Raw genomic sequence first — 24,651 nt, 5'->3', positions numbered from 1 at the left:
TATATTTACATACAGTATATACAAGCATACACATAAAAAGAGAAAATAATAAAAATGTTCCCTCACTGGTCCCAAACCTCTTACCACAAATAATTAGGAAAGAGATATTTAATACAGTATAAACTATACATAAAAATACATATGAATATATTAGTTGTGCATATATAACAATCAAATCAGAAAGAGGAAAATATGATAAAACAAATAAATAAATAAATTATAATCATATTTAATCTAGATGCATATATAACTTCTCCAAACCTCGATGGTAATTGTAGCTCCATTTAGTGTTCCATGCTTAAAATATCTAATAGACAATAATCCCATCGATTTATTAACCTTCGTGTCGTCCTCCCGGGTCAAATTGACCCCGTCTGTTTTGACTGTTCCTTCTTTCCTTCCTTCCTTCCTTCCATCTGTCCTTCCTCCCTCCCTCCTTCTCTCTCTTTCCTTCCTCTCTCTTTCCTCCCTTCCTTCTTTCCTTCCTCCATCCCCCTTTCTTCCTTCTTTCTGTCCTTCCTTCCTCCCTCCCTCCTTCTCTTTCTTTCCTCCCCCCTACCTTCCTTCCTTCCTTCTTTCCTTTCATCCTTCCTTCCTTCCATCATTCCTCCCTTCCTCTTTTCCTTTCTCCCTTCCTCTTTTCCTTCCTACCTCCCTCCTTCACTTCTCTCTTTCCTTCCTCTCTCTTTCCTTCCTTCCTTCTTTCTTTTCCTCCCTTCCTCCTTCCGACCGTCCTTTCCTTCCTTCCTTCCTCCTTTCCTTCCTTATTCCCTCCCTCCTTTCCTTCCTTCTTCCTTCCTCCCTTCCTTCCTCCCTTCCTCCCTCCCTCCTTTCCTTCCTCCCTCCCTCCTTTCTTCCCTTTCTTCCTCCTTTCCTTCCTTCCTCCCTCCTTTCCTCCCTTCCTCCCTCCTTCCTTTCCTTCCCTCCTATTAATAAAGAACGAGGGGCTGTCATCTTAAAGCCAGCAATTTCTTTGTATTATGGATTTCTATATGTGTGTGTGTGTGTGTGTGTGTGTGTGTGTGTGTGTGTGTTTGAGTGAGTATTGTGTACATGTGTGACAATGTACACAACAAAGAGAGTGCATGAATCTGTATGAAAACTTCTTCTTACATCTTGAAGAAGCTATCCATCACATTCAATTCAGTTCAAGGCTGAGAAATGACTTGTGGGGATTCTAATGCCTTTTTCTCAACTAAATTAAAATCGGATTCTTGTATGACAACAATCTTTCCTTTGATGTGGTTTGAAATCATACAACAGAGCTAATCAATTTCCTTTTTCTGCAATAGGATAAGTCATTTCCTTTGAAAATGAATCTAAGCATACAAAGAATCGCAGTAGATGAATGCAATGTGATACAAATATGTTGTTAGATGAAAACACATGCTGTTCTCTATTTGCTCTGCTTATTATTGTAATTTACTATGTTACTGCTCTTTCTTCTATCATTTTTTTTTTTTTTAACATACAATTAAGTAAGTGTGTGTGAACCCATCTCACAATAGGAGAACATGTTCCTATTTGTTTTTGCTGCACTTAAGGAAATAGGGGGATATCAAAAGGCAGATGTCATGATCCTAGGAATTGGAAAAATAAGAAACAACTGTGAACAAAACTGTCCCACTAAAGTAGTAAGACAGAAGGTGACACCTTTAAAAGCTCTGCTGCTCATAAGTCAGACTGAGAGTGTCTGTATGAATGCATGTCCGTGTGTGTGTGTGTGTGTGTGTGTGTGTGTGTGTGTGTGTGTGTGTGTGTGTGTGTGTGTGTGTGTGTGTGTGTGTGTGGGCTCTAGCTGATAGGCAGCCTGCCAGTGTTTCTAACCACACATCAGTACCACTCTGTACCCCCCCCCCCCCCCCACCTACACTCTCTACCCCCTTCTGCCGGCGCTGTACCCCTTCCCATTAACACGCCCTTCTGCCACCATGGAGTTCACTGCACACCACTTTCCGCCTGAACACACGGTAGAGGAGTGCAGCTAATAGCAGTCGCACAGTTGGAATACATGGGTTGTGAGCTCGGGTTAATGTATGCCACTAGAGCGGTGTTGGCAGACAAGATCCTGTTATCTGCTGTGGTGTGTACGGGCCCAGCCCATCTGTACGGTGACATCCTTCATAAATGAACCAAGCTGAGCTGTGACGGCTGTCTCTTAGCCTGTGCTTCAGTCCTGGTGCTGCACTGACACCTCAGATCCGTGTACAGTATCTTGTCTCCGTAGCTTGAATATTAAAAGAACATGCCACATTTGTGTATCACCCTTAAGAGTTCTTTCAACAAGAGTTTGAAAGGAGGTTTGAGTGAAATTGGTGGAAATGGGCATATAGTGCAGTTCCCTTCATGTTTCCCTTCATTCTTGAGACACTGAAAGCTGGTGTTTGTAAAACCTCAGTGTTTCCCCTCTTTGATCTGGAATTTTCTCTGTGCCATCTTGTCCTGATTGTATTGAAATAATACAATGATTTAATGGGTCTGACCTAACCTTTCTCTTCTTCTGTTGTTCTTTAGGGGTGGAGGCCATGTTTTCCCAGCAGCCACAAGACCTGGTGGTAGTGGCAGGCCAGCCTGTCACGTTACCATGCACTATCCCTGGTTACCATGGCGTTGTCCTGTGGATCAAAGATGGCCTGGCACTCGGGGTTGGCAGAGACCTCGCAGGTAAAAACAGCAAATTTTATCCCCTTGGGCATGTCAAATAATCCTGCATTCTTTCCATCACACCCATTACTTTCTATTAATGACACCCTTTAATATAGCTGTCATATTCAAAGGGTCGCCTTTTGTCATCTATAGCCCCAACGTTTCAACATTTTACCCTCTGCCAAATATCACTCCACAGACAGAAAGAAGAGGTTTATTACAGAATGAGTGTTAGGATATGTGGAACATCAATGATTATATCACTCAACCTGACCAAACTGAATCAAAAATTCATTTCTGTCTCTTTATTTGAGGCTGACCTAAATCTTGTGTACTTTGTGTTTGGCAGAGAAGCACAAAAAAAAACAAATGAAATGTGAAATCAATGGTGGCACTGGACTTTCTATGGTGCTTCAGCCTGTTAAATGGCTGTTTGAAGAGTAGCCGGTGCCCCCTAATTACACTGCACCTCATGTATAATTACATTAATTGTTTAATTTAGAATCAAAGCAAGTACTGCACTGTCATTTAGTTGCCTGTTGTTCCACCAATCAAGGTTTATGTATATTGATGACCGTGATCACTTCTCTAAAATAAACATTTACAACCTTCAGGAAGCAGTGAGATATTGAATTAGAAAATCCATAAAAGTGTAGTGGACCACAACCATTTACTGAAATGACCATTAAGTTACTCCCTACAAAGCAGGATGCCACACACTGTAAGGGTAAAGTCTTTATTTTAGATCTAATTTGCCTCACACACCACCTCTGTGTAACCACGGAGAAAAAACTATAATAATTTCAATTCCAGGCACAATGACACGATATCCAACTGCAGCCATTTTTATAACACAAAAGTCTGTATGTATTCCACCAGAGATTGGAGGTCTTCTACCCTCTGACCTTTAGCAAATGCTCTCAGAGGCCTTCCCTGTCGCTGTCGTGGTCTGTAATTAAACCTCAGTGGCTGACAGAGAGAGAGAGAGAGAGAGAGAGAGAGAGAGAGAGAGAGAGAGAGAGAGAGAGAGAGAGAGAGAGAGAGAGAGAGAGACAGAGAGAGAGACAGAGAGAGAGACAGAGAGAGAGAGAGAGAGAGAGAGAGAGAGAGAGAGAGAGAGAGAGAGAGAGCATAATTGTATTTAGGGTCAGTGCGGACCAGAGAAGTAGAGTTTGTTTTATTTCCTTCTATGTTTATTGATTTGTGAGACAAGACAATCAAGAATCTCATTTCAACAATGTCCAAAGTCAGAGGAAGGCATAGAAGAGATGAGACAAAGAAGGTTCAGTCTCAACACTACAGTTGTTGGGACCTCACTACAAGGTGAATGTAGGGTAGAAGAGAGTGTGTTTGGTTATATATATAGATCAATAATTATCATACAATATTATTAATTATTAATAAGAAATTAAATAATAATCAATACTAATTATTAATTTGGGGCACCACCCGAACTGTCAAATTAGCCTCAATCATTAATAACATATAAAAGTGAAGCAGTGGAGTCCAAGCTCTGACTATTTTGATCAGCCGCTTGTCATAATAACATGTACACACAGTGAATCAGCCTTGTCGACATACGGGTGGAGGGCTTGGCGTCCACCAGAGGAAACCGTATTTTCCTCTATTCTGCGAGATGAAGCTTCGAAGCAAAGATGGGGGAGGAATCGACGTGTATTTACACCTTTTTAAGCCGGTCGCTAACTGAGACCAATGTCTTCCCCCGCTGGTTGACTGGTTTAAAGGCAAGGCGTTACTCGCGCCTCCCCATTTTAAAGATTTCGGTGACGTCAGCGGCTGGAACTGACGTTGGGTGCCTCACAGCCAATCAGGGACGAGGACAGAGGGATTATGGGACTTTGAGTTCTAGGGTGATTTGACCGTAGTCCGTGAGAGGAAAGGGGCAGGGAGCCCCTTTGCTCAGTTCATTTCACCAGTAAAGTCCAGGCCCAACACAGTGAAGCAACTTTTAGCAACATCTACATGAAGGGTTTAACAGTCATTGAGAGGATGTAGTAATCCTGACCTTGCCTTTCTTTACAAAGTGTCTGTGAGTGGCTGGAGTGATCTTCCTCTTGAAAACCCTTTAACAAATGCACAACAGGATCACCATGGTAGCTGAATAGTTAAAGTATATGTCACATAATCACAACATCCCTGGTCGGACTCTGGCTCGTTATATGCCATATCCCTCTGTCAATCCTGTATCCAGTCTGCCTCTCCGCTAGCATCTCTCCATTATATTAAAAACATATCTTTTAAAAAATGCTCCAGGTTTTGCTGCCTGCTTGGAGAAGATGGGTCGCTAAAATCAACAGTTGGATAGGGACAGTGGCTGAGTATCTTCTATTGAGACGGATGGCACTTTTTAAAGCTAAAGCGCTCCACAGCTGTCCTTTTTGTCACTCCTGCCTACATCAACAAGCAATGCATGCGGCAGTAAAATAGTGATGGTACATCCACTGCAAGATGTACACAATGAAAAGAAAGTGGCAGCTGTATACATAAAAAGTGCACCGAATCAAATGTTGCATGGAGCATTTCAATAATATAGGTCTGCTCGGTTATTCATAGAAAGGAGCTGCGTAAGCAGCGGCGTGCTCCGCCTGGGACCTGTTTCCATTCACAGGAGCAGTGATTAAACTGAAAGAACTCTTCACCATTCAGCGAAAGAAATCACAGCACAAAAGCCAATGATTCCTATCTATCTCTGAATTTCCTATTCATTCCCTTTTGTGTCACGCTTTTCCACTCTAATTAAAGAAACGTAAAGTAGCCCCACAGCAGCTCAGAACATACCAATCAATGCCATGAATATGCATGATGGGGAATGTATCTGCAACGCATGATGATGGCTACAGCAGACAAAGTGGCTTTAAGTGAATTCTCCCGGTGCAGACAGAGTATAAAACGGAGAAGGAGGTGTTTGTATACATCATGCAATGCACGGTATAAGAGATTGATAAAATGATCTCTTGAGAGGAGAAGCAGGCCTTCAGCAGCAAGTGTGTGTCTATCTTGCCTCTAAGCAAATTGAACCCGGTCACCTGTTCACAGCTGCGGCTAACCTAGTTCTTTCCCTGGTGGATACACTGTGTGAAACATGTTCTAGGTGAACGCTATAAATCATTAGGCCACGCCTCATTTGTCTGTATGCTTCATGTGCACGCGTGCACACACAAACACACACACTCACATGCACATACAGGATTGATCCAGTCTCAAGACAAATCCATTCCCCCTTGATGGATTCATTACTCCTTAATGGGCCTATTTTACATTGTTTGCTTTGGGTAACACATTGTGTCTTTGAAATTCGCTGAGATCTAAGATCAATGGTCCTTTAACGAGTACACATCACATGTACAGAGGTGATCAGTCTTCATGTGTGCCAGTCCAATTTTACTCATATTGACAAAATGCATGATCAAGGTGCTTATGAGGTGGCAAAAACACATCACAGTATGTTTATGTACTTTGAAATGTGATTATAGAATTCCATCATTTACTATCCACCACAAACACAAATTACTTTTCCTTTTGGATCCAGCTAATGCATAGAGATGAAACTGGAACAGAGCCATATCTTCACACAGCAAAATTATTCTTAGTTTCGCCAGAGGCACAGATGAGGTAATTGATCATTGGTTTGTGTAACAGGAATTTGCAAGGGTTTATACCTTGCTAAGATTAAGACAAGCAAAACAAAAGTGTATTTAAAGTCAATTTTGTCCCTTTGGTTGAGACAATAAGCACTCGCTAGCTGGACTGGAGTCAACCAAAGGTCACATCATTCAGAATGTGCAATGATCATTACCCTTGTGATCTGCAATGGCATCATAACTTTGAAATTTTATCAATGAACATAAAATTGAAGCAAAATGGTTCTCCGGGTGACCTTGTGCACATAATGGTGCGTCCACTACTCTAGGCATTATTCTGAGCATGAGAAAGCAGAAAGCCCCTTTTTCAGTCAATGATTATTAATATTATTAATGGAAGCTTTTAGTTGTGATCAGGTCTCTGTTAACCTCTTTACAATTACTGCTCTGCCATCACTTAGTGAAGGACACATTGTAGCGACAGTGTTAAATTCAAAGACAGGAAAAAAAAGTTAATTGACCTGGAAAACATCCACTGGTGAAGCTTATGCTGTTGCTCATTTTTTCATTAGCTTGCGACTTATTTAGCCTGCCCAGCTTTAATGTTTAGGTTTAGGTTTAGGCTTTTGTCCTTAGTCCTCCCACTGTATAGACCCTTAAGGTTAAAAGCTACACGTGGGAGGCTGAAATGAAGAGAGACGCTTAATCGGCTGTAACTCATACTGCTTGCATAAAATGAAGCCCACTTGATGCTCTATTAAAGGCAACTGGATTCAATGAAGCAAAAGTCAGTTATTGGACTTTGACCATGTGATGGGTTTTGCGGTAGTCGAATTCAAGGACTTAAAAGCTGTTATACGGCTGCCCAGTCTGTTACGTTCCCTTTCAGTGCTAAAACATATGACTGGCTTGTAAAACCTTTACAGTGAAAGTCTGAAGTGTTTGGGGATCTCTGAAGTGAATATGAGTCATTTGCTAGCTGTTACTGAGAAATCAATACTTTACTCCCCAACATTTTTTTTGGCAGAGACCCAACAGTTGGATTGATACTGATAGACTTTGTGGATAGGAAGTGACAAGCGTGGGAGGCTAAAGTGTGAAGTTTCTTTTAACAAGCACAAAGTTGGAAAGAGGCTTTTTTAAAAGTCTGGCCTTGTTCTGCTGTAAAATCATCCAGTCCCATCCATTACTTTCATCATTGATCAATTACTTAAGGACCAGTGGAGGAAAAATCATTTCTTACCTGGAAGAAATTCTCAACATTTTTTGGAGTGCAGCTTTTATAAACAGACTTTTTTTTTATAAAACAGACTTTCATTTCATTCCACCTACTGTAAAATCCCCAATAATTAGAAAGATGGAGAGAGAAAAAGAGAAAAAGGGTCTTCAGAGATGAACAGTCCCAAAAGGATGAAAAATACCCCGTAAAGCTTCCCAGTCAAACGCATCTGTCTTTTCTGCTTTTTCCCCCTGTGGAGGAATGCACTCCCCAACACACTCTCAATGCATATTTTGATAATAGTTAAGGGGATATCTTAAAAACCATCTTGCTTGACTCGTGTAAAATGCCCAGGTCTCTTGGATATTGCTCTGCTTTCTTGCATTATTAAACTATGAATCATTTCACAGAGCAATGTGGAAACAACACAAACTTTAAAGCTGTTCCTGTTTACGGTTGCAGTAAAACATCTTTCTCCAGAATGCAGTAACCTCCACAAGAGCTCATTAACATCACCAGGAGTGTTATAAAAAAACACATCCATGAAAATGCATTGTGAGTAAATTAACAAATGAAGAATCAAAATCAATATTCATGCAAAGTAATCTATTACTCATCAGCCTGCTCTGTAATTATGCAGCGCAATTACAGTTGCCTAAGATAATACTTTGCATTTTAACGTGGACACATTTGTTTGCCAATTGAAATGTCTTGCTAGCAAACTGCATCGCTTAAGAAGGCTCATGTGAACTTGTAACTGTCTGTATCTTCATTCTTTGTGTTGGGTTTGGTTGTTGCTATGTGTATGCAAAGCTAGGAAATTACCAATTCACCCTCTTGCATTTGGCAAATGAGCAGTATTTTGATTTTGAAGGTGATTAAAATGAACCAATGTGTTTGTGCTGCAGGCTATCCTCGTTACACAGTGATTGGCGACCACGGTTCAGGAGAGCATCATTTGCGAATCCAGCATGTCGAACTGATGGACGACGCCGTGTTTGAGTGCCAGGCCGTCCAGGCTGCCATGAGGTCTCGTCCTGCCCGCCTCACTGTGCTGGGTGAGTCTGAAATTAAACACACACAGTCTCCAAACAATACCACTGCACTAGTGCCAACCGGCTCCAATCACTGAGGTCCAAAGCAAATCACAAAAATGGCTTAACTGGTGTTTGGGGCTTCACACTCTCTCATAACTTTAGGTTTTGCATTTTGTTTTTCTGATTTGTGTGCTGAGCAACTTCTAGCTCAGATGAAGGCTGCAATCACATTTAACAAACATTCAATATGTTAATGTATTAGGAAAAAATGTATAAGCATTGTTTTATGTTATACAACACTCAGATTAACATCATTATATCAAATATTCAAACGGATGTTCTACCCTTGAGCCTCAACACTGGATATAAGCACTACTAGAGTCCCAACAAGAGTGGTTCTTCACCATATAGATGTTGTCATTCATTTTCCAATTACACAGCAAATATAAATAAAACCAAACACACACACACACACAAAATTCACATGGAATCAGACAAAACCAAATTAAAATATACAGAGTAAATCTTGAGAACTAAGGATATATTTGGCATGAAAACCATCACAAAGGAATGAATTCAATGCCAGCGCTTCCCATTTGGCAGACAGTGTCGATATGACTTAACTTCCACCTCCACTTTAATTTCCTCCCTCTGCATACAGCTTCCATTTACATTATTACTCTTAGCTCGAGAGAGGTTACTGGTTTCCAATTAAACTTTATTGGGTTATCATTCAGTGTTGCCATTTCTGCCTTATTGCACGGCACCGGTACAATCACTGGCACACGTCTCGTTCTTAGGCCCTTCAAGTGTTCTCTCTGCCTCTCCTGAGCTCTCACACTGGAGAACGGGCAGCCATTGAAAAGATATCTGGAGTCAATGACAGAGCAAAAGAGAACAAGGGAGAAGGGATGAGAAGAAAAAAAAGAGTCGAGAGAGAGAGTGGGGTGTCTGCCACGCAGTATCCTCGCCACGAGCGACTGATCCGCCTTATTGATCCAGCCTAATGAAAAGTGAAACTAACGATTTGTAGGGGAGAAGGCAGGAGGAGAAAAAGAGAGAGAGGAAGACAAATTGCGGCATAACATTTCTCTGGCTGCCGAGCCCCCTGCAAATGGATATGAGTGAATAATTACGGATACTTCTACAGAGAGCTAAAAATGTCATTGCGACTGCACTTCCTTACCTTTTGCTCCTATCCCTTTGTCTTTACTTGTTCAACTATGTAAAGTTTAGCTGCTCTGAAATAGTCCTTTACACAGAAACTTTGTCATTTGATCACAACATCAAGGACGGTGTTGTGGCAATTTTGCAATTCCACTCCGATAAAGAGGAACGACACTGACATCTCTTACAGTACTGTCACACTTTGTTAATGCTCAGAGCATGGTGCATGGCACACAATTAGTTAGAAGTTAGGAGAAAAAAGAAAAAAGAAAAACTGTTTACTCCTTTCATACCTTGGAACTCTCCCCTTTTGTCAAGGCTGCTTTTACTGAACATCCTTATCTAGTTTTCTTTTATCTACTGTGACAATTTTGCTAACCTCTAATGCACCATTTTAGCCTTGGCCTTTCTGAACAGTTAACAGTTTGCAAACTCTCTGCTCACCCTTCCTAAAAACTGTATAAACATTTCACGAACCCCTCTGTTACAATGACTGCAGTGTGGTATGTAATCAGGCCAAATTTTCTACGTGTGCACTAACTGTATATATGTAATAACGATATTCAAACTACTTTTACTTTAGGGTGTTTTAGCTATCAGTGCTATTATCACTGATGTCATATTTGATTTCAAATTCGTTTGGCCTTCTTGTATCCTTGGGAGTTTTCAAATGTCTAAAATTGCTGTTTCATTTGAAAAATTTCCCACGTAGGAGTGAACAACAATGGAGACAAATAAGTATTTTTGTTTTTGTTTTAATCCCCTTGACACCAAGCTTTCCTGATTTGGCAAAGCCTACACCGACTACTCAAAGTAATTAAAACGAAGAAACAAATTATTTGCAAATGCTCGATTTTGGACTGAAAAACGACGTACAGCAGCAGGAAGTGCATTAGATGGCCCTGTACTGTATTTAATTAACTAATCAGGAATAAGAAAGAGGAAGCCTTTTATTACCTATTTGGCTGATTGAGGGTGAGAGAGTTTATCATTATTTCCCATAAGCCCAAATAGAAGGTGTTTGTTTAATCCCCCACCGAGCTAGCTGACTCCTGAATGCACCGCCGGGGAGAACTCTAGGCTGACACACACACGAGGTAATGGAGGAAATATATGCAAGGCCTGTGTCACAGCAAACTCCAAGCTGTCAATTACTTGCCAGTGGTGACAGAGTGTGTCTATCGACTTGGAAGACAGCTATAACCCAACACACCTATGCGAGCACGCACACACACACACACACACACACACACACACACACACATACAGCCACATACACTATATGCTTTTGCACACTCTGACAATCACACCCACCAGTGCTGACACACACGCAGCCTCCCTTCCCCAAGCTGACAACAGAATAAATCTAAAACTCTCCCTTCCATCTTTCATAACTCAATATAAGCCCAAACTCCACCGTGCGCCATATCAGGGGGAACTTCTCTCCTCTTGACTATGATAAGCTTAGAAGTAACACAACACAAGTATTTACTAACACATAGAGAAAGACTTTCATCACTGCCAAAGAATAGATACCGTATGTTTTCCTTTTTTTCCCCCCTCCGCTTTTCTTTTTTAATAAGATGCTGAGTTTCAACTTTACTGATGATTATACTCATCAGTTCAAACAACACATCAAGTGCAAGACTGAAGAAATTAAACCTACCATCATTCATCAACAATATTGACATTTCTTCATTATAAAAAGCTCTGAGAATAAAAGGCCGGTGAACTTAACCCACAGGAGCCGTTTGCATGGCTTGCAGGCTTACCCCAAGATGCCAAAGGAGAATCAAGGTCTTGTGAATTAGTCATGAAGGAAGAGAATGGAGGGTTTCAGGTCCAAAAGAGACCCCTGAGGCTAATTATATCCCTTGCAGCAAGTTGGCACCACTCCAGACCTTTGTCTCTCTACCTTAGGTCGGGGACCACTAGAGCAAAAGAAAGGGGGATCACTGTTGTTTGATCAGAGGTTGTTAGCTGAAAAACTGGTCTAAGGTTTGCTTGTGTTGTTGAGCTTTTTTGTTTGTTTTTGTTTTTGTTTTGTTCTTTTTTTAGTCAACTAGAGCGGGTTAATCTTTTCCACAGAGGAGAAATTTGTCATCATGTCATAATAAAATCTGCTGCCATTTATTGACTCACAGCTGACATTTAAATCTATGAGTGTCTTCTCTGTCTCTATCTTCCTTTCTCTCTCTCTCCCCCCCCCCCCCCCCCCCCCCCCCTCTCTCTATGACACTCTTAATCATGCCTGGTTAATGCCAAGCCACAGATTTCTCTGATTACTGAATTATTTTAATTTAAAGCACGGTGCTGAAAGGATACGCAATTCATTTTGCAAAGTGCAGACAGGCTTCTGACAGCAATGCAATATAATTGAAGTTTTAAAATTGCTCATAAATTTACTTTAGATGAACTTTCTTGCAAACAAAGATGAGTTCTCTCTAAAGTCATTAATTAGAGTCAAATTGCTACTGTTGTGGTTTTTATGCAGGCTTTCTCACATATGCCTATTGACAGTCCTTTGACCTTTGTCTCTTGTAATTACAATACTGCAAAGGATGTGACAAGTGTTGCTTTTCAAAGTGTACTAAGGTTGAAAAGCTCGGTTCAGTTTAAGATACATTTTTTTTTTTTTATAATTGTTTATTTCTCTGCTCGGACTTTGCATACAGCAGTGTCACGAAGGTCCCTTCAGAGATTAGATAGAAGTTAAGAAATGCTTTACCAGGTTAACCTCGCTGAAGCAAATTAAGGGAGGTTGCAAAGTTTGACACTTCATTAGGAGAAAACATGTCACCGTACTAACAAACAAAGAAAGGCATATAGCTGGCAACATATATTTTAAAAGCCTTCATTTAATATAAAAACAGTTATAAGTAAGGCGCTTGACTCACTATAAGTGTTTTTCTCTGTAAAAACCTATGATGTATAATTACATTATGGGATAAAGTGTATAATTTCATAATTGTTCAAACAACTACTGAGAATAGTTATAGTTATGAATGCATGGAGTGATGAATGCCACCTTTATTCCTTTGATATACTGTATGTTACTGCTGCTACCCTAACCTCAGCATGGTATTTCAATAGTTTTATAAGTGGACCCAAGTCTCATTTGTTCCCTTATTACACTGATATTTAATTGAACATGTAGTTGTTGCATGGGGTGACACTTCAAAGACCTTCCACAAGGTTTTGATTGATAATACGCGATTTGAATAAGCCATTGTGTTGAAGCTATTTGTTTTCCTTTTTTCGGCATTGTTCATGTTTTTGAACCCGCGTTTCCAGCAACAATATTTGTGTACACAAAGTCCCAAGGGTATCTTTTTGTTATTTTTGTCTCCAATTTGCCAAAGCTGAATCAGCCCTTTCTAATGGATAAGTCTGAATGTATTACTTCTCAAGGATCACTCTGCCATCCTTGTAGTAATGGAGGTGAACACTGAGGGCAGGATTTAAAAAATGAAATAAAATTTGAAGTTTTCATGCTAAAAAAACGAGAAGTGAAAACACAATCCATGAATGTGTGTTTGTGTCAGAACTGCTGTCCGTTGTGCTGGAGCTGTTCTCCACTGAGAGTATGTGGGAGCTCTTAAGGATTCACTGCTAATTCAGCCAGTGGTACTTATCTTATAGAATATGGAGACTGCTGACCAGTCCTGGTTGATGGTAACTATAAGTCTTATTGTTGCTGAAAAACAAGCTAATGCAAATAAGTCAGTTTGTTATGGTGAGATGGATTCAAAGCAAGGCTTCACTCACTCTCACTAATCAGGAGCTATGAAGTACAACCTGTGATGTTCTCCCTGGTTGTGTTCGTCCAAAGAGTCAACTCCTCTAATTGACTGTGTTTCTTCTTTGATGGTGTATCTGAGTTGAGTGCATGTTAAAAAGTGTTATTTTCCAGTGTGAAGGGTTTTTCTGCTTCCAGCCAGCCTCCCTTTCCACATACTCTCCTTTCCAGTGACTCTTAACTTTGTTTCCTTTTGTGTTGAGTTCACTTCTTTTTTTTTTTGGTGTTTCACTTTTATAGAATTAGTGGGTGACTGTGGGAAGTTATTTTCACTCAGCCACTTTTCCAGAATCCAAGGGACCCATTTTCTCTGTTTACTATTGTTAGTCTCCCAACCAGCAGCCCCTTTCTACCAGGTTTTATGTTCGGGGGGAAATGTGACAGGTTCTCTGTTTGTCTGCTCTCCTAGGCTATTATTATTGGGGCATGAAGTGTTTTGTGAATGTTGAGTCTTGGGGTAGCCTCTGTAGAGTTGTTCAGCTAGAAGTGAGCACTTAGTCTGCTAAAAAGTCATTTTAGTTGTTCTGTTACCTCTCTGTGACTTAAAGTACAAGAAATGTGTGCCTCTGTGCCCGACTCTCTAAAAGCACAGCACTGTTAATTGTGTGTGTGGACATGTGTTTGTTTGCTTTATTTATCCTTGAAGTAGTAAGAAACAATCATATATATGGGCATCTCTCCCTTTGTCTGAGTGATACTGTTGAAATTGTGTGTATGTGTGTGTGCGAGCGAGCAAGACCTTTTACCAGTTAATAAAGAATTTCTTTCAGAAATGGCTTTTGCACCTCCTGTGTAAGTAACCAATATGTCTCTTATAAAAGTTAATTTAGGTCTAGCCAAGCATCTTAGTCCAAGTAAGGCAAGATAAGGTATCCTTAACGTCAGTCATTCTGAGAGGAAATATGCCGGTAATGTTGATACACTGCCTTTTGTGCCATTTTGTCTGAAACATGAGATGGAATGATATCAGAGAGGCTGTGAACAGGTGTGTGATTATGGTAGACAGACTGTATGTAGTTTCTCTTTTTTTTTTTTTTTCCTCTCTCTGCATTTCAACAGAAGGAGGAGGAATGACATGAGTACATCTGTGCTCTGCAAAACAACAGTACCAACTGTGTGCAGGTGCTGCTGTGCTGATTTGAATTCACACTACATACTAAATAGGTTTGCTTCTGCTAACTGCAATTGTTGTAAGCAAACTAATGATTGACGTTAAGAAAAATCGGAAACCACAGAGGCTAATAGATGGATTTTTTTTTAAAAACGTGCTTATGGAACCTGAATCCTCTGAGCCTCCCACCCTCAAATTCACACATACTCATATGGCACAACGCAGCCGGGTGGTGAGCAGCGATGTCAGCACCCTCCCAATCTGTGGGGAGCAGCTTCTAGGGCTCCACATGGCTGCGCTGCAATGAAGCAGACTCTGCACGCATGTGACAGCTCTGGCATTGCCTTACTCCTCATCTCATCTTCATCCTGCCTCCCTTCCATTTCATTTGGCTCAGTTCAATTGGTACATCATGACACTAAGACGACCAAAAGAGTGTGCTGCCTGCGCTTATTAAAATGTTACCGAAAAACATGTCTGCATATACTGTAATCTAGCCTTTGAATCTTAACTAGTTTATCCCCCATTTCATACATTTCCATAAGCTTTCTTCTTCCACCTGCCCTCCCCCTCCCCCATACTTCCTTTTTATATCCTGTCTTTGCCCTCCTGGTTTATTCTGCCCTTAACCATGTGGTATCCACATTTTCCTGCAAATCAGTCCTCTGCTGCATTTTTATTTTGTGTAGGCAATTTGTACGGTACATGCCATCTGCCATACTGTTTGAGAGTTGAATGATTTTGTGTATTTTTCTCACTTTCTTTTCATTCATTCACTCAATGTTCTTTCTCTTGTGTGTGTGTGTACGTGTGCGTGTGTATGTGTGTTTGTGGATGCATGTGCGTACACATGACTGGGAATCCTCAGGCTTTCAAACAGATGTACAATGACAGCACTTGAAGACGGCCGGTGATTTGGGCCAGTGAGCCACACATGTCTCTTGTATCCACCTGTGCCGGGTATTCCTCTCCCCTCCTTTTTGTCTCCTTTTTTTTCCTGATCTATCTATCACAAACTCTGCAAGCTGTCGCAGTGGGGTGACAGGCGGCCCGTGCAAGCATTCTCCTGAAAAAGATAGGCAAGTCAGGAAGCTCATTGTTGTTCAGGACACGTCTGCCGAAGCACAGCGCCATAGCAGCTACACATTGCCAGCCTCCCCTCCCCTACACCATCCAGCCTCCTTGTGAGGAGCCCTCTCTCATTCATCCCCCTCCAAATTGCTTTTTTTTACCCTTGCTCACACTCCTGGAAAGCCAGGGTGCTTGCAGGATTTCAGTGGCTACTTTGGAGAAATTCCCATAATATTGACTTGGCCTGGAAAACTCAGAAGGTTCACCAACAGCAACACCAGTTGGACTTCTCCGGCAATGTCATGTTATCTGTTTCTCCTCACATGAATTCAGGTTTTATGTTTTGTGTTTGGAGAATTTTATGTTGGGAGTTTGGGGAATTAATTTGTACCATGGGACAAAAGGCTGCTTTATGATCCCCAGGGTTTATTCAGGCCCCTCATAGGGACTGGACTTTCTGCCTTGCACTGTTGATTTAATTATACACCAATGTGCCTTTATGGATATCTTTGATTATGTAGTAAAAGTAAATGATCTGACTGAAGTCCAGGCTTTTTGACATCATCAGATATATATGATTTTCAGTTGGTAGATTTAGAGAAATACATCAATTGAATCCCAATGCTTATTTTAAACTGGATGAGGTGATGGTGGACCTTCATAAAATAAAAGTAGCCTTAGTTTTTTTTCTTTTTTTTAAGAAGGCTGCTTAAAATTGTGAAACTGTTGAAAAGGATTACATTATTATCCCCAAGAATAAAAGTAGTGAGTGGAGCAGGGTTTGCAGTGAGTCAGCCCTGTAATTAAAGAGGAGCGATCAATCTGTACCACTGACCACACTACTTATGCCAAGTCTATCGAATGGCTGCAGTAAAGAGCTAATTTAGAACCATTAGGGACTGCCGAGTTTGCAAACAGCCCAGTAATGATGATGGCTGATTCAAGTTCAAGGCTTGGCCTCTGTATAACTGTCAGACCTGGCAGTCATAAGGCAGTATCAGTGGAAGATCTCGGATGAAGAGAAAGAGCTAAATATCCACTTAAATTAATTTTTCCTATCCATTCATTTATATTCAATGGATGTTGGGTTATTGGTCAAATCTCCCTGTTTCCTCAGCAGACATAAAGGCTTTCACCTGTAAGGAAACGAGCACAAAGGTTTCCTTTTTACCAGACTATTGTATTATTTTGTCTAACTGCCTTTTTTGCCTTGGTGTGAGGCTTTTTCCATACTCTTTCTGTGATCATCATCTCAAAAAAAAGGTGTGGTAGCACAGGTGGAGAGCCTGCACATGCACATGCACCATGCACCAGTTACATAGAAAACAAATTTCAGCCCAGGCTGTCACAAACTATCTCCACATCCACACTATACACATAATACCTCAAACACAATGGAGGACAGAGAGATAACAAGGTATGCATGCAGGATAGAGGCAGCCAAGCATGTCGTTCTTCTTCTTCTTCTTGTCTGTTCACCATTCACCCTCGGTGCCTTGCTGGCAGGCAGCCCTCCAGGGGGGACACGACCTGAAAGTGTAGCAGTGCTCTGTTTGGTCTCCCAGTGACCTCCTCTCCCATGTAGCTCCACTATGCACGAAATCATAAACTCTTGCAGTGTTATGCTCCCAACATCCCTCAATGGAAAACATGAGGCTGAATAAAAGTAGGCAACTGAGACTATTAAAGGTCAGAGGGAGACTATTAAAGGTCAAAAGGAAGGCTTACTGAAACTGTCTGCGAGGGTATAGCCTCATTAGTTGTGTCAACTTCTGACCCTGTTGCACCTATTTATAGATACTGATGTATTAATATGTGTATAGGGGGGATATGTCCTCTGAGAGAGAGTAAAAAGCAGCAGATCTCTTCTTCTATAGGAGTTTTGAGCACTTGGATTTGTGATGAGTATTGAAACCTGAGTCCTATCAGTCACACACTGTCAGATGTTCCTTTCTAATCTCTCCCTCTCTCCATAAAAATACGTCCATGGCTGCCTTTTATGCCTGACATTTAATTAATGTTTCAGTCATATGTGCAATAGAGCCCTGACAGCCAGCCAATAACACTGGATCTTTGCAATCAACTGTCACAGCGCTATCACAGAGCCTCACATTTTGTTCATTTTCTTTAATGACAAATGGGACAGCTGTCTCAAGGTTCCCGGCTCATACTGCTTTTCACATGTTCCCTGTCTCATTTCCATACCACGCAGTAGTGCTATTCTTAGCAGAAGAATAAACTAATGTGATCATCTTGACCTTGTTTCCAATTGCTGATAAAGGAGCAGAAGGTGACCACATTCTCACAAAGATTCCTTCTTACTTGCCTAGATCAGCACACTCCGTTGTTTGATCTGCTTATGCTGACCTGAGTTTCTTCTACCTCTATCTCAACCCTCCACATATTAATGAGGACCAGATGAAAGGGAGCCAAGCTGCATTAACACTGCATTTCAAACTCAAACATACAATAAGAAGCAGGTGATTGTCTTTGAAATAGCAGAGTTGCTAGTCCAGTTGGTCAGAGTTATAAAGTCTGGTGTAGTCAGAGCCCAAATTTCACTGTTACCACACTTTTCTGATTCATTCTGCGCTTACTCATTGTAAACGTGTGGTAGTGATGGGTATGTCTGACAAGTGTGACAACCAAACAGAACTTTTACGTAATGTAAAAGCATTAGTCATAAGAGCAAATGACCAACATGCCACCTCTTGCACTAATCAAGTGCAGCACTTGAAGACTAACGATGAGTCTGTCTGTGACAAGGAGTGTGACGTAACTGTAAGTCAATGTACAGCTCCACGTTCTAAGGAGTGCAATTATCTAGGTCTGACATATAACAAAGTTTTTGGATTTTATTTTATCTTTTTAAAAGAGTAAGATATATTTTAGTCTTGACCAAAGTTGTGGATCGACCAACAGACTAATAGACTAAATAACCTAGACTGCCATCCCCAGAGCCACACCACTGCATGGCTAAAAACATATTCATAGTATCTTAATGTTAAAACTGAGTTAAGTTAATAGTGAACAATTAATATGCACACCTTTCAGGCACCACATTATCATTTATGTCTGCCATAAAAGAGCCCTTTTATGCTTATTAAAATGTATGAACCATGCCCCAAATTGCATTTTCCTTATTTTCATTCATCTCAGTGATGTTTGACAGCATAAATAACCCATAACAACCTTCCTTCCAATCATGATGCTTGTGCAGGGGAATATGGCAGCTGCCTGCAGCCTTTGATTTCATCTTGCCCCAGATCTGCATTGTAATGAGCACTCAGGTCAATCAATAATTCACTGCAGTTTCAGTTATTAAAACAAAAAAAAAAAACATATCACATGGGTGAAACAGGAATAGAACTTTGATCAACTGCATTTAGAGGCACACGTAGTGCTGTTGTGATGTTCTCCTTGTATTTGTCAAAGCTGCGGGGGAAACGGGGGCAACCAACGTACATCTGTGTGTCTGACGGAAGTTATCCATAGACAGAATTATACAGTTAATATTGACATTTTTTGCCTCTACAGTATATATATCGGTGGATTCACATCTGCTTTAAATGATGACAAAGTTGATTGTTATTTAGAGAATCATGCTGTGACTTTTGCTAAGCTTTTTTTGCCTCAAACTGTACCAACAGTTTTCCATTAAGTACATGGTAAATCTGTTCCACACTGGGAAGTCATTTCTATCCCTGAAGGAGTAAGCATAGCTGTGGGCTTTTATTTTCTTGCATATAATAAACCCCTAGTTCCATCTTTTGTTGGCATTATAAGCAGTCTCATTATTTGGGAATTAACTGTGATGATGTAGGTCCCATGCTGTTAAATCCTTGCAGGTGTCATTTATAGTTTGTTTTGACATTCATCATAGATTATCTGTATCACAGTGTCGTAGAAATGTAATATGCCAGACTGACTAATACGCATAAAATATTTGCATTCAGTAAGAAACAACATATATCACTGAATGATAACTCAATGGTATTTGTACATACTTAAATAGTAATACAGAATTACAATTAATTACCCAATCCATATTGATTTCATAATAATATCCAACCCATTCATTACCATATGGTTGTCATGACGTTAATGCCCCTTTTTCTTCGTGTCTGTGTCAATAGTTCCCCCTGAGGATCCAGTCATCAGTGGAGGGCCGGTGGTGAGCCTAAGGGCCGGTGACCCACTCAATCTGACCTGCCATGCTGACAACGCCAAGCCGGCAGCCTCAATCATCTGGGTCCGCAATGGAGAGGTCCTTAATGGGGCCATGTACTCCAAGGTAAGAATAGAGGTGTGTGTCATATCAGGTTTGTAGACCGGCTGGGGGACAGGGGCGGGGGTGGGAGTGGAATCACGGGAAAAATTGTTGCCTGGTGACTGTGAATTCATTCTCAAAACCAGTTTTTATATTGGGAAAAAAGAAACCCAGGCTAGAACACCTGTTACTTTACATATTTGCATGTTGTTTTTTTCTGTAAATAACTACTGCAAAACTGCTAAACATCCATGAAATGTTTCAGAGTGAATGCCTCAGTCATTGGTGGGCATTTGTCTCAGCATCCAGACTGCTTTTTGAAATGAAATCTCTTGAAAATTCAGGTTGTGTTTTGATTACAAAATGATGGCTGGCCTTTTTTCCCCCAGTATACGAATCAACTCAGACAAGCAGATGGCGAGATCACGGAACTATCAGTGACTTCGTATTTCTCTCTGGTTCTTTGATCGTCTCCTTCAGTGGCATTTTTCTTTCTTCATCTTCCCAACCTGTTATAAAATCTAGTATGTCATTTTCTGTGTCTGAAGCTTTTCAATGGCACGGTTTGATTATCAATGACAGATCCCACAGTTCCCACTATTGATACCAAAACACACAATGGCCACTGTTCACACCAGCCTGGTGTCATGATCGCCTGACCCCATAGACACTTGACTGATATTAACCCTCAAGGCTAATCATGCAATCAACACTGTCATTTTCTATTTCCATTTAGACAAAGGACATAAAGAGAATAGGCACTGTAGAGCACTAACACCTCCCCCGCCTTCCCTCACTCCCCGCGCTGCCTCATCCCATTATCGGCTTTTTTCAAAGAGCAGATAAATGCCATTGATTGAACTTGGGTACGACACCAGGCCGATTTGAATAAAGTGATTGCTTGCTGATGGTGGGCGGAGAGCTCACTTCCTGCCTTGACTTCCCGTGAAAGTGAAAGCAGACATGAGAACATTCTGTGCTGGTAGCTGATAGATGCTCATGTCTGCACTGGGCACAAGTATGTCCCTCTCCCTTCTTATCTCTATTACCCACCATTAAAAAGCAATGGGTTCGATTAAAAGAAGATGACACTTTTTTGGGTTCTGCAGAGCAGTAGGGAGACATTTTGTAAGCATAATCATCTGCTCTGATGCTCTTCTCATATCCTGCAGATGAAGAGGGCTAATGTGAGCAGATGTGGTGGAGGATTCACAGAAATGGGTTTCCTGATGGTGTCATATCTAATGATATTTCTGACCCACAGATAATTTCCCACTAAGGCCTCCAAAAGCTCATCTCTATGACCTCTTAGGAAACTATTTGTTGGCTCAGTGGTTAAAGAGAAAGTGTACAGTATGATTAAGGCTACCACTTAGCAAACATGTGTGTCGGTTTTACTAAATAAGAGAGTCAATGAATTGATGCAGTGCTTATCATTAGTGAGGGTAGCTTTCAAAAGAACACAACAAAGTACATTATGGAAGGGGCATCCCAAATAATTAAGAGGCAGAAACTTGCCAGAGTAAGGTGAATGGTTCAAATATCGAGACAAGCTGTGAAAATGCGAGCAGGGGAAATTAATAAATAATGTCCTCTCTTCCTTCAAACACTGCCATCTGCTCCAGTGGAGTTGCTCAGTAGCAAACAGTAAAAGGACTGTTTGCCTCCAGGTCTGAGCTGTGGTTTGGGGGGTGTGCACACTTTCTCTATGATACGTTTGCACTGGAATGGTACAACAAATCATTTGGAAAAACATGATGCATTCTCCTCCTAGAAAGTCATTCTCCCCAATGTGCGACATATTTTTTTTTCTGAATGCTCTGGTGTCAAGCTGAGAGGTGAGCAGGAGACTGGAGAGTTATATCAGTGTTAGGTGGATTTAAAAAAAAAAAAACAGAAACATTTTTTTGAGCCGTTCTTGCTGGCAAGTGCTTTTTTATTGTATAGCCTCTCAGCGTTGCAGTAAAATAGTTTTGCTGTTTAATGTCAGGTAAAATTGCCAAAGTTTACAAGAAACTGTGATCCATACTGTTGATGGATATACATTTTAGCAGAGAAAATAATTACCATATTTCCAATCCTAATTTTTCGTCTATTTTCCTGACATTACCTGCCTCTTAATGTCATTATTTACATTATTTTTGTTCCAACATTCATGTGAGTTTTTAGAGTTTTCTGTGTAATTAGAGCACTTTATTACATTTTAATCATCACACTCACTGAGTGATTGAAATAAAGTTACTCATTAAAAATTGAGTGGGCATTAAACAACTAAGTCAACTTTTTTTTTTTTTTTTGTTAAGAGACAAGTGTGGTGTTCCCCAACAGTTGAGGAGAATATTAAGTCAAGAGTGCTCTTTACTTTCAACACTAGTATACAATAATTCATTGCGCCAGTTTTGAAAGACCTCAAAAGGTTTTGGCGAGCTAATTAACCTCATTTATTCAGCATTCAAATTAAAGCTGTGATCTGAAATATAGATCCATTTTTTAATTGCTTTAATTGCTTTCAACAACTTTAATGATCTTTCTGAGGTCAGTTTTGAGATAAATTGAACAAAGGAAACTTATTTAACCTCACTGACCGTGGTAAAAAAAAAAAAAAAAAGAAAAAAGAAAAGTTATCCTAACTTCTGCAGAAATGTATAGTATAATGTTAATGTAATTAACAGTTAGCAAAAGAGCCCTTGTGTGGTCCAGAATTATAAATGCCTGATTGAATATAACCAAAAGATACATTTGATATCTGGGCAAAACAACAGCATGTTGGGTGGGCTAGCAGAATATTAATGTTACACATATTATTAGCTTTTGCTACTTGATAAATCAAATATCATCACCGTGAGGCATATTTCTTCTACATTCGCTATCACTGACCCAAGCAAGACTTTCCCTGCATGCCTGCCAGGTGTCATTAGGCCATTTTCATTTCTGAGTTAATATTTTAGGTGTATGTTTTAAATTACTTGAGGGCACAATTATCATAAAACATGAGGAATAAAATATGATGTTTTCCACCATCATAGATAAACCAAGTTAGATAATTAAATGCAAATCTGAGATGATATGGCTTCACAATTCATCCAGTCCTAAATCAAGTGCAAATATTGTCTCAAGCATAGTTATCAAGACATCCACTTACTGTGATTGAAATAATTGTTATTATTTTGAATAAAATGAGATTGACAGAGTAAAGAAGCTTTTTAATGTTGAGTTTTTCTGTAGTTTGATTTTTTGTTGGCAAAAAAATAAAATAAAATAAGTAAATTAATCCAAAAAAACATTTATTGTGATGGTATACCACAGCCACCATGCAGCATTTGTATATTTGTTATACATGCATTTGACCTTACAGGAAACATTTAACATGGGAAAAGACAGTTGCTAGCTAGCCTGCTAGCCCATAGATAATATGTTGTTATTATTCAAATTGGTGTAGTATATTGTATGATTATTTATGATTATTATTTATAGATTTTCTTTATTGGTTTTTAAATTGTGTTATGGTTGTATTATGCTTGCTACTTGCATGCTTTAAATGATGCTCATTACTCAAGACTCAAACCTTTTCTTGTTTGATCTCCAAATCAAACAGCATGATGTTTTGGTGAATTCTAGCATGGATGTAATCTCTGAAAGACTGTGTTGTAAGAAAAAAAAATAAAACAATATTGATATTGAACAGCTCAGTGTTTTGATGAATTTGGCAGTATAATATCAGCCAATTACAATTTAAACTTTCATATGGATTATCAGCACCATTATTATTGTGTTAAATACAGGTAGAGTAGAGGTTCAAAGTAAATACAGTACTGGTTTAGGGCTAACAATGAATTAGCTTGGCTGGCAGTACATCAAGTTTTATTGAGTAGATAATCCTTTTGGTTTGGCTGGTTTTTTTTTTTTAAATGATTAGGTAATTTTTAATTAGATAATCCGACTATCCTACTTGTACAGGCTTTTTCAAGCCACTGGCTGGTCTTCTATTGATAGGTCACCTTCTTATTTAAGTTAAAGCTTGGCATGAGAGTTGCAGCTTTAAGTCAAGCTAAGTTAGCTATTGTTATATTAGCTGGCTGTGGGCTTGTGTAGCTGCAGCATAAATATCTAATAAAAATGATAGTTTGCAGAAAGATATTGTAAACAAACCCAGGGCTAAAATGCCAATATTAAACATATTAAATTCAAGAGGTTCCAAAAAAAAGCTGGCTTCAATGGGATGCCCATGTTGCACAGTTCTTGCTATTTGCTGTATGATTCTTTGACTCCTCTAGCAGTCAGAAATCACCTAATGCAGCGTTAAAATATACTAGAAAGAAAGCTACCCCTTTCCGTCTCAATCTTGTTACCTCTGCCATTCCTCTTCTAACATTGTTAAAAGTATTCTTCTCATATAGGCTCCAGGCAGTGATATGAAAATGTATCAGTTTGTAATGTGGCATGGTGTTGAATTCAATGCAGCAGCCAGCTAACCCCCTTTCTAAGATTAATGACTTCAGACAGGTCCGGAGCGACGAGGGAAACAATCCTGATTGTGTCAGAAAGGATATTACATTGACATATCCGAGGTCTGACAGCTAATGTGTTCTGCTTTAGAAGTGACTCACGCACAACTATGAATTTCATCACATGGTTCCTCACATACAAATGGACTTCACAGGCACACGGATGGCATTCATAACATCCCTATACTGGAAATTGCTCATTACTACACAGAAGAAAAAGTAAA

General features: G+C 40.0%; 1 protein-coding gene across 1 annotated transcript in view; it reads left to right on the top strand.

The window, feature by feature from the left end:
* The first annotated feature begins 2,525 nt into the window (after window positions 1–2,525).
* Window positions 2,526–24,651, top strand: part of kirrel3b (kirre like nephrin family adhesion molecule 3b) — a 61,702-nt gene continuing 39,576 nt past the window's right edge. Inside the window, exons 1-3 of the mRNA XM_062419220.1 lie at window positions 2,526–2,664; window positions 8,376–8,525; window positions 19,789–19,946. Coding sequence (XP_062275204.1) covers window positions 2,526–2,664; window positions 8,376–8,525; window positions 19,789–19,946 — 447 coding nt within the window. The remainder of the gene's footprint in view (window positions 2,665–8,375; window positions 8,526–19,788; window positions 19,947–24,651) is intronic.

This window comes from Scomber scombrus, chromosome 5 (assembly GCF_963691925.1).
Source record: "Scomber scombrus chromosome 5, fScoSco1.1, whole genome shotgun sequence".
Classification (NCBI taxonomy): domain Eukaryota; kingdom Metazoa; phylum Chordata; class Actinopteri; order Scombriformes; family Scombridae; genus Scomber; species Scomber scombrus.
Note: the sequence above shows the minus strand (reverse complement) of the source record. Positions and strands in the feature narration are given on the sequence as shown.